The 16,105-nt window shown below is 30.0% G+C and overlaps 2 protein-coding genes across 4 annotated transcripts in view; one reads left to right on the forward strand and one right to left on the reverse strand.

The window, feature by feature from the left end:
* LOC117178280 (kynurenine 3-monooxygenase) overlaps positions 1-6,142 on the forward strand; it is an 8,740-nt gene extending 2,598 nt beyond the window's left edge. Inside the window, exons 3-11 of the mRNA XM_033369638.1 lie at positions 2,046-2,236; positions 2,331-2,379; positions 2,851-2,938; positions 3,005-3,176; positions 4,746-4,997; positions 5,084-5,173; positions 5,558-5,698; positions 5,781-5,942; positions 6,022-6,142. Of these exons, the coding sequence (XP_033225529.1) occupies positions 2,046-2,236; positions 2,331-2,379; positions 2,851-2,938; positions 3,005-3,176; positions 4,746-4,997; positions 5,084-5,173; positions 5,558-5,698; positions 5,781-5,942; positions 6,022-6,102 (1,226 nt within the window). The 3' untranslated portion in view covers positions 6,103-6,142. The remainder of the gene's footprint in view (positions 1-2,045; positions 2,237-2,330; positions 2,380-2,850; positions 2,939-3,004; positions 3,177-4,745; positions 4,998-5,083; positions 5,174-5,557; positions 5,699-5,780; positions 5,943-6,021) is intronic.
* On the reverse strand, positions 5,963-15,972 carry LOC117178281 (diacylglycerol O-acyltransferase 2-like). 3 transcript variants are annotated; one of them, XM_033369639.1, is made up of 6 exons: positions 15,885-15,972; positions 15,335-15,562; positions 7,758-8,032; positions 7,457-7,664; positions 6,765-6,964; positions 5,963-6,689 (listed from the first exon to the last, which is right to left on the reverse strand). In XM_033369639.1, exons 1-6 carry the CDS (start codon positions 15,965-15,967, stop codon positions 6,532-6,534), a joined length of 1,152 nt encoding a protein of 383 aa, XP_033225530.1. In that variant the 5' UTR covers positions 15,968-15,972; the 3' UTR covers positions 5,963-6,531. The 3 variants fall into 3 exon arrangements, with proteins under 3 accessions (XP_033225530.1, XP_033225531.1, XP_033225532.1); XM_033369640.1 differs by having other exon boundaries at positions 15,709-15,949; XM_033369641.1 differs by having other exon boundaries at positions 15,649-15,949.
* Positions 15,973-16,105: the final 133 nt, after the last annotated feature.

Genomic DNA, 16,105 nt, shown 5'->3' on the forward strand with positions numbered 1-16,105 from the left:
CCCCCCCCCCCCAACGTTCTGTCACTTGTTTTCCAACAAAAAAAATGTCTGAAAATATCGCGATTTAAACAAAAAAGAAGACTAACACATCCTTCCAGGTGATTGAAAATAAATACAGAGCCTATCAATTACAGTTTTCAGTTTGAATCGCTTTAATATCTGTATTAGAACTGAAGATTATATAGTTGCACATTTTTGTACTTTTAAGCAACAATTTTTATTATTTTTGAAATTTCTCAACTGCAACTGGTTCACAACAGTTTTCCTCATACTCATGAATTTTTTCAAATTTTTTCCATCGCCCCTTGTATAAGAAATAATGCTCTAAACTTGACTGTTCTTAAATGTACCCAAAAAACCTTACTTTTTTTTACATTTTTCAGTCTGCTAAGCACAAAAATTTTTTTGCATAAACGTCTTCAAGCTCATTAACTTAGAATACTTTTAAGTTTTAAATGACTGTTTTTTTGTTGCGCTGGCATTTTTTTTACTGAGTTGTTAAGCTTCAAAGGCAGATTATAGTTTTCTCGCCGATAGTAAAGAAATCAATCAATTTTAAGTAGAAAAGGTACTTTTATGTAAGGCAGTATACTAGATGAAATGCACTTGAGGCCATCAATGGTTTAAGATTTAAATCGACTCATAAACACCTGTTATAAATAATATATCAAGTTTATGTTCATATTCTAATACTTATAATATTTAGTAACAACAAAGAATAACTTTAAATATAAAACAAAAGTTTACTGCTGAGCTAAAGTGTTCCTGAATTGAGGTTAAAGCAGTGGAGCAGACTCGGTTGCAGATCACCGTAAAAAGTGTAATTTTCAGTCTAAACAAAAAATAAAAACCTTTTCCCGAGATATTCAAGTGCCCAATTAAGAAAGAATATGCTTGATTGGAAAAAATGATTCAATTTCGAGTAAATCATTCAAGAATTTTAAGTTTCAAATTTCATGATTTTTGGATAGTGACTAAAATTCTAGTTGCTAATTTTTAAAAATACTAAAAATTACTTCCCGAGATATGGAAAGGCTGAATAATAATATAAAAGTGTTTATCTACAAAAGTCATACTGTTCCGGGAATATAAAGATTTAAACACTTAAAGATTTAAAGGCTTAAGACTTAAGATTTAAAGACACTATAATAGACGATTTTTCGCCCTAAGTTCTATAAAAAGTCGAAAACTATATATATATATATATATATATATATGTTTCTTTATAAATAAACGATAATATTTTTTTTAAATATTGTTTCTGATCACAGGGCAATAAATTAAGTTTAAAAAAACTTATAAACGAGGCTTTTGTACAAAATGAAGATTTAAGATCTTAGTATGGAATTTGTATGGTAATTTGGCGTTGAAAAAGTGGTAAATAGTTTTATTCAAGAACTTTTTCTTAGAAAATAGAATAATTTTATTATTTCAAGGAATTATTTCATATAATTATTTATTATTTTAAGGAAGAGTAATATGGTCAGAAAATGGTTTAAACGAAGGTATGAATTCAAGCAAACCCCCATTCTCTGCAAAAATGGTTATCTAGTTCTGTACTGCAATACTTTATTTTTTTTAAATGCCAAACAAAAGAAGCACTATTTAATAATTTCATCCCATTTATTATTTGGCCCACAAGTAAAATTTTTGAAAGCTTGAAAAAATACAAGTGCGTTCTTGAAATATATTGTAACTTTTCAGAACATAAGAAAAAACACAAAAACATTAAACATTGTGTGAAATATTATGTATAATAAACTTTTTATTACATATTTTGTATGAAATAGATGAAAATTATATATAGCTTTTTTCACTATGTATAAACTATGTATAATAATTTTTCCATTTGGGCAGCGCACATGCTACCACAACTTTATAAAAAAAGAAATATGTGGACTGTATTACTTTTTAATAATTTGTGCTCAGTTGTCCACAGAAGCAAGTAATCTTCTTTCAACCCCTAAGATTGTATTACAATAACGGTAAAATATATATTAAAATACTGATATTTACATTTTTCCATTTTTAATCGGGTATTACAGACATACGAGTAGCAGAGTCAAGAGGACAAAGCATAGATCTGAGTCTCTCACATCGAGGCCGAGCAGCTCTAAGAGAAGTTGGGCTTGAAGATTTGATTATAAATCATCATGCTATGCCCATGCGGGGTAGAATGATACACATGAAAAATGGAACCCTTAGAGAGATGATATACGATCGTGTTAACAAGAATGTGAGTCTTACCATAAGAGTTTTTATTCACTACTTTTATTTGACAACCCTTTCGATTAATTTAGCTAAAATAACTGATTAATTATTATTTCTAGTGTATTTATTCCGTCAGCAGATTGCATTTAAACAAGGTTTTGTTAGATGGTGAGTAATATAATGCCATTTTTTATACTGAAGTTAGTTCATGTAAAGGTCAACAATTTTAAGGTTGTTGGCAAGATTTGATTTGTTCCAGATATGAATTTGTTTCAATGCCTTAATTGTCAACAAGTTGTTTGTGGTTTATCTTGTGGATTTTAAATAACACAAGTGTATCTTTTGCAATAATAATCATAAGCTTTTATCTTTAACAACGAGTATATAACGCGTCCGATGTGTCTTCGTAAAAATTTGCGGCGGTTTACAGTTACGAAGTCGTATGTGAAGCCGCAAGAATACCACCGTATCGAATTTCCCATGCATTATACATAGCCTGACATATCTTAAAGATCACCATCTGTACTTTAAAGCAAAATTACTTTAAATATTGTTTTACTTGATTCAAATGAAATACATAATAATATTGTTTTATTGAGTTGTTTAATTATTTAGAAATAACTGGCCCTATACTTTTAGCTGCTGAAAAATATCCAAGCGTGCGTTTATATTTCAATGAGAAACTTATGGAAGCTGATCTAGAAAATGGAACGATGAAGTTCCTCAAGTGAGTACCCAAATATTTGACTTCACAATTTTGCAATTGATCTATAAATCAATCTGAATTTCTCAGCACAAGTAGTCAACAAATCGTGGATACAAAAGCTGACTTAATAATTGGTGCAGACGGTGCATATTCTACAGTGCGAAAAATAATGGCAAAAAGACCTCGTTACGACTGTGGACAAACCTATATTGATCATGGATATGTTGAATTATTTGTTCCGCCCAAAAATAAAAACGAAGTATGTCAAAAAAAATTTCTCTTGAGAATCTTTAAGAGGGTTTCTACTTTATAGTAGCACTGGTAAACCTGAAATAATATTTAAGGTGTTAAAAAATCATGATTACTGACATATATGTCCTTCTGACCTATACAAAATTTTATATGTGAAACATCTTTTGAAGTTTTTTTTTTAACTGGACCTTTTTTTTAATTTTGTACATTCCCAATTAATTCTGATATTTTACTTTCTTGTGGAACTCTGATTAGGATTTTATTATTGTTTGCAAATCCGCAACAAAGATATTAAAAATTTGAGCATAAAATAGCCACATATGTTGTGAAAATATAAAACTTGGGTTATTTTATAAATGTGAGTTGCGGTAAAAAAACCAAAGGAAAAATTTGTCCTTCCACGGAGTTATGCAAAAAAGTGTAACATTTGTCGTTATTATACATTTTTGATAACATTTTCGGAAATTTAAGTTCTTTCCAACTTTACGTAGAAATCTCTTTAGCAAATATTTAGATTTCCGACCTTATTCCTCATTAATGTGGTATATATTTTTTTAAAAACCAAAAAAAATTTATTTGTGAAAAGCATTCGCCCTTCAGTTATTTTTTCAAGTTTTTCCATTTTTGCGGATTTTGAAATAATGAAAATCCGTCCATCAGAATCAAAGAAACAAAGTAAATAATCTGTATAATTTAAAAATAACGGCATTTTAAACAAGTGCTCGTAAAACAATGTAAAAAAATTATTTGCACCACATCCTAAAATTGTTTTTCACAATATGAAGAACGCAGGTACAATATTTCATGCTTTTTTAACAATTGCAGTCAAAGTTGGATAACGTTCCTTGTATCGGTGCTACTATTAAAAGGTATAGTTTTTTTTGATGATTGATAATGTAGGTTAGTAATAAAAGTGATGCATCATTTTCCGTATATTTTCTATCGCTGAATCCGAATCAAAAAATAAATTGATATATTTCTCACATTTTTAAGATAGTGGAAATAAAAAGTTCCAAAAAACGCATTTTTATCTTTTTTAAAACATAGCGAAGGAGTGCAATGTGAGGAAAGGCTTTAAAAAAGACTTACAATAATACTTCAAGCATGCATTTTAAAATAGGAAAAACAAAAAGTAGGAATACATTTTTGTAATAGTACAATTTTGATTTTTCAATGTCGCACGCAAGAATTGAACAAAGATTACGAAAATGCATTGGTCCAAAGACAGTTTAAAAAAATTTTAAACCGTACTTCGGATAAATTTTTCTTATAATTTTATATATATTTATACCCTAAAGTACAAGGTTTTAGCATTAATGTAAGCTTTTTCAAAATCTTTAACACACTGCGCTCGTTCAGTGGTTTTAAAAATGAAGAAAAATGCGTTTAATCATCTCAAATATATGACGTGATAGGCCTTTTCTTTCTAATTCAGATTCAGCGATGAAAAATATACTTGAAGTTAGACGCCTCGCAAACTTTTCACGGTGATTCTCGGTCTTTTAATATATTGTATCACGCAGATTTTAATTTTAACCAAACAAAATTATTATTTTATTTTTTATTTTTAACCCAGTTTGTGATGAGCCATGATCACTTGCACGTTTGGCCCCGAGGAGAGTTTATGATGATTGCGCTGCCCAATAGTGATCACACCTTCACTGGAAATTTATTCGCACCATTCAGAACATTGGATTATCTGAACACACCGGAACGTCTTTTGAAATTCTATCGAGAACAATTTCCAGATGTCTTGCCGCTGATAGGCGAGAAAAAGCTGGTGGATGATTTCTTTGAAACGGGTCCAAAGACTCTCATCTCAATTAAGGTGATATATTCGTCCAAAATAAAATGTTGATATACAAGCACATAGGAAAAGCAAAGACTTTCTTACAGTAAAAGCACACCTTACAGTGTAAACCCTACCACGTTGGAAAAACTGCTCTTATAATTGGAGATGCTGCCCACGCAATGGTTCCATTTTACGCGCAAGGAATGAACACTGTAAGTAACTGTTTTTTACATACTTCTACTTCCTTTAAAATTACACTGAGTTCTGAAAAAACCAAAATTATTTCAAATTTCCAAGTTCACTAAAAATTCTAAATTTCCACCCTTTTAATTTAACTTTCAAGAAGAGGTTGCGAGATGTGCGTCGCAAAAATACTCAAACTTCGATATTTCGGAAAATAAGGCCTACAGGATCGAAAGAAAAAATATGTACTTATGGAATTTCATGCACTTTCGCCCTATGAAACCCCAGTCGAATCAACGACGCACATCTCGAGACCTCTCCTTATTAGCTCAACTGAAACTAATAAGTTTTGTACAGTCTAAAAGACAATTGAATTAAAACTTTATTGATACAAAATTTTATTATCTGATTAGGGTTTTGAAGACGTCCTCCTCCTGGATGAGCTGATGCAACGTTACGACTCGGACCTCTCAAAAGTACTTCCCAAATTTTCAGAACTTCGCTGTGATGATGCTCACGCTATTTGTGATTTGGCCATGTACAATTACGTTGAGGTATACACATGCTTTCTTCTCTATATATTGCTGTAACATTACGCAAATACTTAAATAATGTTACAATTTATTAACATTTCAGATGAGAGAATTAGTCGTTAGAAAGTCTTTTGTATTAAGAAAAAATTTGGATACTCTATTGTACTGGTTATTCCCAAACCTTTGGATGCCTCTCTACGACACGGTACACTTTTCTCGAATGGGATTTAGAATGTGCATGAAGAACAAAGCTTGGCAAGATAAGGTAAAAAGATAAATAAAAAATAGCGGAATTATTAAAAATATTATTTTAAAATATAAACTACATTTTCTCTTTTTTCCAGATAATACAAAGAACTTTTTGGTCTGTAGCTACGATGATAATTGCTATTGTGGTAGCATTAATGATCCACGGATTTTTGTAACTAAGGAAAAAATACTACTTACAGTTAATTCCAAACTGAAAAATGCTCTCTATATGAATAATTTCCTTACATGAAAAGATTAAATTCTCGTGCACTGAAAGCATATTGTTCTCTAATTATAGGATAGAAATTAGGTTTTTAGACTTTTATATATAATATAAAATACTAGGTCATGATTTTCTCCCTTGAAGAGAAGAAGCACTTAACATTTGCTAGATTTTCTCTTAATTTTCAAAGTTACTTGCGTTTAAAAAGGTTTTAAAAACGTAACGTTTTTGTTCCATTCCCTTCCAATGAAATTTGCATACTCAGTTGTATATTTCAATATAAACAGGTAACAATAAACTTCGTCAAAAAGACCATTACAATTTTAAAATGGCAATACAATAATTTTCTAAATTTCTTATCCCTTATCTTAAAATTATAATCTCACTCGAACGTCAAAGAAATACTTTCATAATTTTTTATATATTTAGACTTTTCACTTTCAAACAAGGTGATTAATTGATTCGTGAATTTTTCATGGTAATCGTCAATTTGCTCCTGGGTTGGAGTTTTTATCACAGGGATTTCAACTGGAGAACCCACTAGAAAATTAAATAATATTACTTTTTTTCATTCTCATAAAAAGGTTCGCAAAGTAAATATTTTAATATAATTACCAACTACTACAAGGGGTTTACGATGTGGAACAATTCCAAACGTGTATTGAAAAAGACCTCTCCCTATTGCTAAAACAGGAGCAATTCCCGTTATTTTTTGCCACTTATCCTGGAATTTCCTCACGAGAGATCCTTCAGGATTATTTACTTGATCGTATAAATCCGTCTCCCCAAATGATATGACTGGGACCAAAGGTGTCCTGAAAAATATAATATTAAAGTTATTGTGCATGAATAATGATATTTGTTTTAATAGCGATATGAGTTTTGAAATAGAGGTCAGTAAAAATTACGCGACATTGCCTTTGTATCTTTTTGTTTTGTGCAATAGTAAGAAATCTGCAAATATTATCAAGCATTTTACAATGTTAGAAAACTATAAACTATCGATAATTCAATAAGTTGCAATTTGAGAATGTCGTTCATGACAATAAAGTGATTTAATCTATGAATTTACATTGCACACATTGATACGCTCTATTTATTGACTTTAGTAGATATGCTTAATCGATTCTTAATTAGTATGTAAGAAGGTCTTGTTATTTTCCAATTTCAAATATCTTCTAAATATAGTTACGCCTTAAATAATTATTTTAATAAAAAAAATCTTATAGATCAGGCCCTAATATTAATTTAAATTATAAAACAGTTAAAAAATTAAAAACATTAAATTCAATAATAAACCATCTCACCCATATTTTAAAGCTAATTTTATGAAGCCCTTTCTTCTTTTGAGAACAATTCGGTATGTTCCTGGTTTGCAAAGCAGAGCTTCTGTTGCACCACCAACAACGAGAACAGCTGCTGTACCTTGTTTTTGATTGGGATTTATCCCTGGAAGCTTCTCTGGCTTATTAGAGAGTAAATATTCTAAACTAGCTGCACTTGCACTGCAGCATCCTGGAAAAAAACAAAAGATAATATTCTCGTTTGTATTAACTATAATCATTTCAGTATATGGTTTCAGAAATTAAATTGTAATGAAACGTTTACCAAAACTTGCTGGTAATTCTCTCATGATCGGCACTTTGAAATGCTGCTCCAATGTGAGTAGCCTAAAATCAAGACCCGGAAAAAGATCTTGACAATTTAGAGTGTCGGTCCCAAATGCACAAAATGCTCCAGTGGAGAGCACTCCATGAGGAAAGGAGCAGAAAAGATAATTTCTTGAGGGGTCTAGATCCGTCGTTTTCACTAACTTTATAGGGAAGAAATCTCTAAAATAATGCCACCAGGCACAATTTCTCATCCATTTTGTATATTTTGAGCTAAAGAGAATATAATATAAATTTAGCCTTCTCAAACAGTAAATACTCGAACAATATTTTTAGTTGAGTATTAAACGAAAAATCTTCGGATAATGTCTAGCTTTTAAACCTTCCTCATGCCAGGTTTGTCTAACAGTCTTTCTTTTATAATTTCGCATTTTAATAACTTAAATCGTGTACTTTATCACTTTTTATTTCTTACAAATATCTCGCAACCATCCCGACCAGCGACTGGTTACACAGACAGTGACCGCGACAGGTTAAATTCGCTGATGTTCCGGTGCTCCATTCCGTCCCATTCAGCTTGTTGCATCTCGCCCCCAACGTCAATTTTATTTCAAATCCGTAATTTTCTTTTCTGAATGATTTATAATTAAATCTAATGCCAAGAACAGAACATTTTAACTTCATTTTTTGAAGCTCTTGTAAGGGGAAAGGGAATAAGAACATTATTAGTACTTTATTTTCTCTCGAAAATCACACCATTCCTGAATTCTGAAGTACTAGAAATTTTCACTTAATTTCTGATACAATGTACATAAAATATTAATTCTTTTTGCAATTTCCTTAACTCATTAGATTTATTCTTATTTGATAAATTAATATCAAACTTAAAGTGTGAATATTTTTCCAGATATAGTAGCGTTTTATTTTATCTGCCTGTTCCGTCGCGCCCCACCTTCCCCTATTTATCCAATTTATGTTTTGTGCGGTTTAAATAAATTTGATAATCAGGAATATCTATTTTCCGTAAAATCGAACTTTGTCCTTTTTCTCAGAAAAATGCTAGGCCCGAAAAAAACGTGAAGATAAAAGTTTTCAAGTCTGAAGAAGTTTATAAAATAAATACCTCTTGCTTTTTTACGGAATCTTGCATTAAAAAGACTTTCTGTAAAACCACACTTTTTTATTTTTCCTGTATTTTTAAAGTTTCTGCTTATATAAGGAAGATATACGATCAGCTTTATACGGGTTAAACTATTTTTAAGGCCGGAAGAATTTTTTTTTTTTGTAAAAATATAATTTTGGGATTTTTCTCGTAAACGATGAAAGACATGGTGAAAAAGCAAGAGAGGATTTTCTGTAGGACTTTTTAAAATATAACATTTTATCTTAATTTCTTTTCGATTTTGTAGTGTTTTGCGAGAAAAATTAAGAAACTCGATTTTACGGAAAAAAAATTCTCCTCGCCACAAAAGTTCATTGCATAAAATATTATTAAAAAATCAAATACACTTTGTGATCAAAGGATTTGTTCGAACTCTTATTTTTAATACAGAAATAGAGAAAATAGTATATTGTGAGACTTCGCTGCCTCCTTAAAGACGATATTTCCCGCCGACGGTAAACTGTATTTTATCGGCCTAGGCCAGCAAAATACCCCACCACAAACGATGACTTCATTTGCTGCTCCAAATCACGCCCAGTAAGCTAGGAAAACCTACTAGTAATCATGTGTAATAGTACAATACAGTCACAATAAATTTTGAATTTCTCGGAACAGAATAATTTGTTTGTATCAAGCATTCGTTATTCTCATTCAGATTTCCCATATCTCGATAGAAAGTTTTTATTTTTGTGAAGAATCAAAAATTCGATTTTCAGTCGCAAACGAAAACCGATTTTCAAATCTCGTTAAATTTTAACTTCAAAATTCGTGGATGTTTAATTCGTATTGGTACACTTTTTCAGATCAAAAAATTTTTACTTTCATTCGCAAACTCAATATCTCGAGACTTAGCTTTTATCTTTTATTTATACTTAAGATTACATTTTTTATCGCAATCCGCAGCAGAGTCCTTTCTATATTGTGGTTAGTGACACTTTGAAATCGGCTGCACGTTATCTCGCAAATGGACTTCTGTCTTATCTTTGAATGGTGGTTTCGATTTTGCAGAAAACTTTTTTTACTTGCCTAAAAAATTCTAATTTCTTTGGTCATCTACATCTGTACTGACACCCTTCAATTCACTTGTTAAATATCTAATTTTAGAAAAATATGTAAATGAAATTTTTTAAACATTTACATTTACGTTCCGCTTTGGAGACTAAAACTCGTCCTTTTAAAGCATAATCTGTATAATTGTATACCTACCCTGCCTACTGCACTTAATGTAACAATCAAATTACAAAATTTCTTTCGTCAAATGTACGTAAATTGCTGTTGATTTTTGTTCAACTTGTTTTATCATAAATATCGGCACCTCAATAAAACAAATAAAAATAAGCATTTTTAAGTTATTAAATTACGTGACTACTATTAGAACTAAACATTAGTTTATTTTCTTAAGGGCCATTTTACGTCAAACTTGACTTCCGCACATCAAATAAGAGATCAAACAACATAAAGTAGGCTTAAAGGAAGAGGAAAAAGTGGATCTAAAACTTTGGTCCTACTTTGTCCTCTAACATTAAATATTTCGACGACATTTCCATTACACTCATGAATGAAAATGTAAAAATAAAAAATTCCATTTTCCTACCAAATTGTGCAACTTTAAAAAATGTACAAAGGAATCAATTATTGTCTTTAAAAATACCTACAAAATCTTTCTAAAAATGGGTTTGTAATTCAAGCCCGTGCAGAAATCACCCGATTTCAAACTTAATACCGATCTGGCCCCGATCGGATTTCCCGATCTGGCCCTGATCGGTAGAACTCTGTGGCCCATACGTGGGCCAGACCGATTGCCTACTGAAATGCCATCTCTATACGCTCGCAGAACTAGTGCTTTTTGATGTTTTCTGATAGTGCAGTAAAATTTGTATACATACTACTCGTTTATAATATTCTATCAATGATTAAAAATGCATAATTCGAGTAAGCCACGTGTTCGGATGCACCAAACACCAGCCAGTATACCTCGAAACCTGCGCGAAGAAGATGAGTTCTTTTATTTTAAATTATTATTTAAGAACTCAAGGTTTTTCGATTTAATGTAGAGTTAGAATTATCAAATGTATTGACAAGAAATGAATTGCGGTATGCACTATCAGTATGCAAGTAGTACAATCAAAATGCCAAATGCCAATTGTGTAGGGATTCCAAAAAGAGCTAGTTACTCAACGGCGCATGCGTCGCTTTCGGCATCTAACTGGTTTCGCGCGAAGTTTAAAATGCTAAACAAAGTTATTTTTCTTTTTTATCATGAAAAATGAAATTTCGACTTATAAAAATGTCCATTAGGTCGAAATTAATAAATAATAATTAAAATTAATTAAATTCATATCCTGTAAATAATATTTAAAATAAGCGGAAATATTATATAATAAATGATAGCTCAATTTTTCGGCGAAAATATTATCTACAACCACCTTCTCGAATTTCTCAAGAAGTAATGCAATTGTCAGAAAATTGAACTTCTTTACAGTAAAATGTTAATAAATCGTAAATCATAGGTTATTTCCCGCTAATTTCCTTTGGAAGCATTCGAAAATGTGAAGTTGTAGGGAATCTTGTTGCGAACAAACTTTTTCTAATTTGTTAGGAAGTTTTGTACACAAATTTTTTTTTCAAGAAATTATAATTGTTAATTAAAATATTTCTGGTTATCATCCATTTTTTCATAAAAAATTAACCTTTTCCTCGAAACTGATTGCATCATCTAAAATAATTTAATTGGAAATTCAAAATATTAAGGTGGCCTTCGAAAGGAGAGGACCATTCGATAGTTTCGAGTTTACTTATATTAAATCTCCATTCGTGAAATTCACGAAAGGATTATAATGAGACTGATCAAGTAGTGATCGGGCACCGATGGGGCACCGATCGGGTTTCCCGATCGGGTGTCCCGACTTGGCCCCGATCTGGGTGTGCGTTTCATCCGCGATCTGGCCCCGGCCAGTATTCCTGATCGGGACCCGATCTGGGTGTGTTTCATCCGCGATCTGGACCAGACCAGGATTCCTGATCGGGAGCAACGCCGCAACTGCATTTATTATAAGTTGCAAAATGCTAAATTATTAGTGAAAGTCTAAATTTTTATAATTAATAAAGATATTAAAGTACAGAAGTTCTATTGTTAAAAATGTTATAGTTGAATCAGAGAAACTCCGGTATAGGGCCTCTGATTTAATTCTTCTGAGAATTGTCGACACGCCGCAAGTAAGAGTCTAAGGAGCTGCGCGGGGTGTATTAGAGTCGCACTGTAGAATGTTTTTAAATATTTTTAGTTGTTTAAAGTATAAACAATTACTTATTTTGATATTTTCAACAGAAATTAATAGAATTGTATTAATGACCAATAAGAGTGTCCCTGATACAATTACCTCTGTTAAGAAGACCTCATTATAATTTAAAATCGCTCTGATTATAATACAAGTATGTTTAAAATATTTTTATTTTCAGTCAATAATTTGGAGTTTTTCTGATACTTAATACATTCGGAATTTATATACATTTAATAAATAAAATGAATTGATTCCGCTAGGATTTTATATTATTCGTTATTCATAAGATTTAATGCCAGTTATAATATTCTGATCCATATTTTTTATGAAAAAAAAACAATATCAATTTACTTCAAAGCTGCTTTAAAAATCAGTTTTCAAAAACGTAACAAAATTATTTGTGATAATAATATTAATAATAATAACAAACAATTTTAAATATTCAAACCTGAAAAGTATTAAAGATTCGAAATCGACGAATTTTAAATTGAAACTCCTTAATACTGAAAAACTTTTAGTTGTAGGTCTTCCAAATTGTAAAAATTTGAATTGTTGATCTTTAAATTCAATATTTCTCGTTTAAAATATTAACGATTAGAAATTATGAATTTTTATGTTATGCAATTTAAAATTTTGATGATTTACATTTTAAATTTCATCAATTTGGAAGATTTAAAATTGTCAAAATTGAATTACAGATTGAAAAAATGCTCAAAATGGCATACCATTTAAATATAAATCTTGAAAATGAAATAAATTTAAAATTGAACGATTCGAAATTTAACTATTACAAACAAATTTTTATAATTCACATTAAATATTTAAGAGTCTTTAAAAAAGATTTTTTTATTGTAAATCTTTAAAACTCAATTACGTATTTAAAAAAACATTTACAAGTACGTACCTTTAAAATATAAATCTTGAAAGTTAAATAAATTTCAGTTTTGACTCTTCAAGATTACAGAAATTTTAATTTCAAATCTTTTAAACTTGAAAAAATTAAAAATCCGAATCGTAAAAATTAAAGAATTTGAATTGCATATTTTCCACGTGGTAGAACTTTGAATTGTATACCTTTAAAAAAGAAGAATTTTTAATTTGTTGAATTTACAATTTTAAAAATGATGCACGTTCAAGAGTTTCATAAGTGAGAACTCTTGACCTTTGATCTTCAAAATCATAAAAACTCAAGAATTTTCATTTATACAGCTTTGTAATTCCAAGTTTTTAAAATTTTAAAATGGTTAATTTTAACTCTTCAAAATTGCAGAAAATTGAATTGCAATTCTTTTTAAATTTGAAAATTTACCATTAAAAATGTTTAAATTAATAATAATAATAATAATAATAATACGTCATATTCCCGAATAATTATAATTTCACAATTTAATAATATTTTGTCATAATTCCACACTTTCATATTCTATTTGCCGTGAACGGCATTCTCTCAAATAAATTATTCCAGATCAATTAAAAAAAAGGCTTATGTAAGAAAATAAATTGGAATCCGCGATACTCGCGAATGAAGATTCGAACAGTTTTTGTCGATTTTCTGGGCTTGTTTATCTTACATTTAACTGCGTTCTTCTAAATAACACTAATTAATAATAAATAATAATTAAAAATTAATAAATAATTTTAATGAAGATTAAGCTACAGCCAGATCATAAAATGTTTACATGGGTTTATAGTACATATGTAAAATAAATTATTGCGATTATATAATATATAAGAGAATGATATAAATACATATGAAAAATGGAGCTCGAAGCCTGAGTATTGTAATGAGAATGCGTTCCTTAAGACCGATAAAGCCTAAAGTAAATTAAATTTCTTTCAAATCTGAAATAAAAAAAGTTAACAATCACGTTTAGTGTAGAGGTTTAGACGGTTGCAAATGAACTTACGTGTATGTCGAATTAAACCGAACGTAAAACGTGAGATACCACAGACGCGCGATCTAAGTTGGCGCAAATAAAATAAAAAAAATAAAAGGAATAAAAGAAAATGCATTTATTATGTGTCGATACGAATGGTCATAAACGATTGAGAAATATCCTTAGATTTGGAGAAAATAGAGATAGAATCTATTTTTATTCGCTTGGCGTGCAAGTTTTCTCAACTTGGAACAATGAATAAAAATCAAGTTTTCAATTCAAGAAAGAAAATTTTAGTTATTGATTTGCTAAATCGTTACAACCAAAATGTATGCGAAATATCGGTTTTAAGTTCCAAATAAATCAAGGGGAATTTTGTTTTCCATCGAGGCAAAAGTTTTCATTTTTAATAAGGAGGCGAGTAGACAATATTATTTTTAATAGATTTTGGCCTCATTTTTATCGAAAAAAGCGATAGAAAAATAGATCTTTATCTTTTAACTCGCACAAAATTGAGAATGAAAAATACAAATAAATTTGAAAAATGGCATGAAGAAAATGATATCCATTTTTGAAAAAATTACATTAATGACGTTTGGAAAGCCACGATTATATTGTGTATTTGATCTACAATATACTAATTTACTAAAAATCAATGAAAAATGATTTCCAACCAGAATAAATACAACATGCTTCTATAACTGGTTTAAAAAAAGATTTCTCAACATAAAAGATTAAAATAATTAGAGAACTACTTCTGATGATAGGCTTTCTACTCTGAACATTCGTATATGATTAGCAATCTAAAGAATTGACAATATAAGATTTTGTATTAAGACAAATTGATATACACATTGTTTTTCTTTTTTTATGGTATCGATTAAAAGAAAAGGTTAGGTCATTAATCTAATTTTTACTGTTGATTTTGACATGTCACGTAAGTAATTTAATCTTTCGCATCCGTAAGGAAGAAAATAAATTAATAACTACATCTTACATGTCATATTATGAGATCTATCATTTTTCCAACATACTTTTTTTCACTTGTTAAAACATAATTCCTCGATCGCAGTTGAATAAATTTTCTTTCAATTGAACTTTGTTCATTTGCGCTGAGAATTACCAATATTTATGAAAGTTTTTAAGTTAATTTTAAATCATCGGTCAAAGTATAAAAGTGCTCATTTTTATGAATCTATGATCGAGAATACTCGAATTCTACACGCATTAATTTTAATTTAACTTTTCATTTTACCTTCTACCACCTTCAATGCACGAGTTTCGGTCACAGTACATGAAGAAAAAATATATTAAAAGAGGAAGTCGGAGCCATGGAATGAACAATAGGATGATTGCTGCAAGCACATAGCCAATTATAGGTCCAAACGCAAAACTAACAATCCAGGCAGCCGCTGCGAGGGTCTGTAATCTTCTACTGAGAGGAACATTCAGCGGGGCGAAATTCAGTCCCCAAATCTTCATTCTATTATATAGAAAAATTTGAATGACATTATTTTTTAATCAGGAATTGTAAATTACTTTAATCGCAACAAAAAACTCGATTCAAACCCTTTTTATAGTAATTATATATTACAAGAGGCAAAAGCAAGTTTTCAAGTTTTTCCGTACATGACAGAAAGTAAGCCAAAACCACGTGCTAAGTTAGTGAAAGTTTCAAACAAATATGTCAGCGAAATTCCGATGTATCACAACAATTACTTGTAACACATTTTAATACACTTTCCCACTTTTACTTCAAACTTTTTTTTTAATTTTCATTACAAAAATATAGCATATGTTTGTACTTTTTAATGAGTAGTTTTAAACGTTGGAGTGGCATTATGCCTCGAGAAAGTCCCGCACTATACTGATGTACGGAGAAAAACATACACAGTTAAACTCTGTGATAGTGACTCATTCATCCCAAGTTACTATAGTTTTGACACAAGGCCAGTGATATCGTACCAAAACACGTTCATAATTTGAGTAAGCGTGCGAACCAAAGATCACTTATTTAAATATTAAA

Source organism: Belonocnema kinseyi, chromosome 8 (assembly GCF_010883055.1).
Source record: "Belonocnema kinseyi isolate 2016_QV_RU_SX_M_011 chromosome 8, B_treatae_v1, whole genome shotgun sequence".
NCBI classification, from domain to species: Eukaryota; Metazoa; Arthropoda; class Insecta; order Hymenoptera; family Cynipidae; genus Belonocnema; species Belonocnema kinseyi.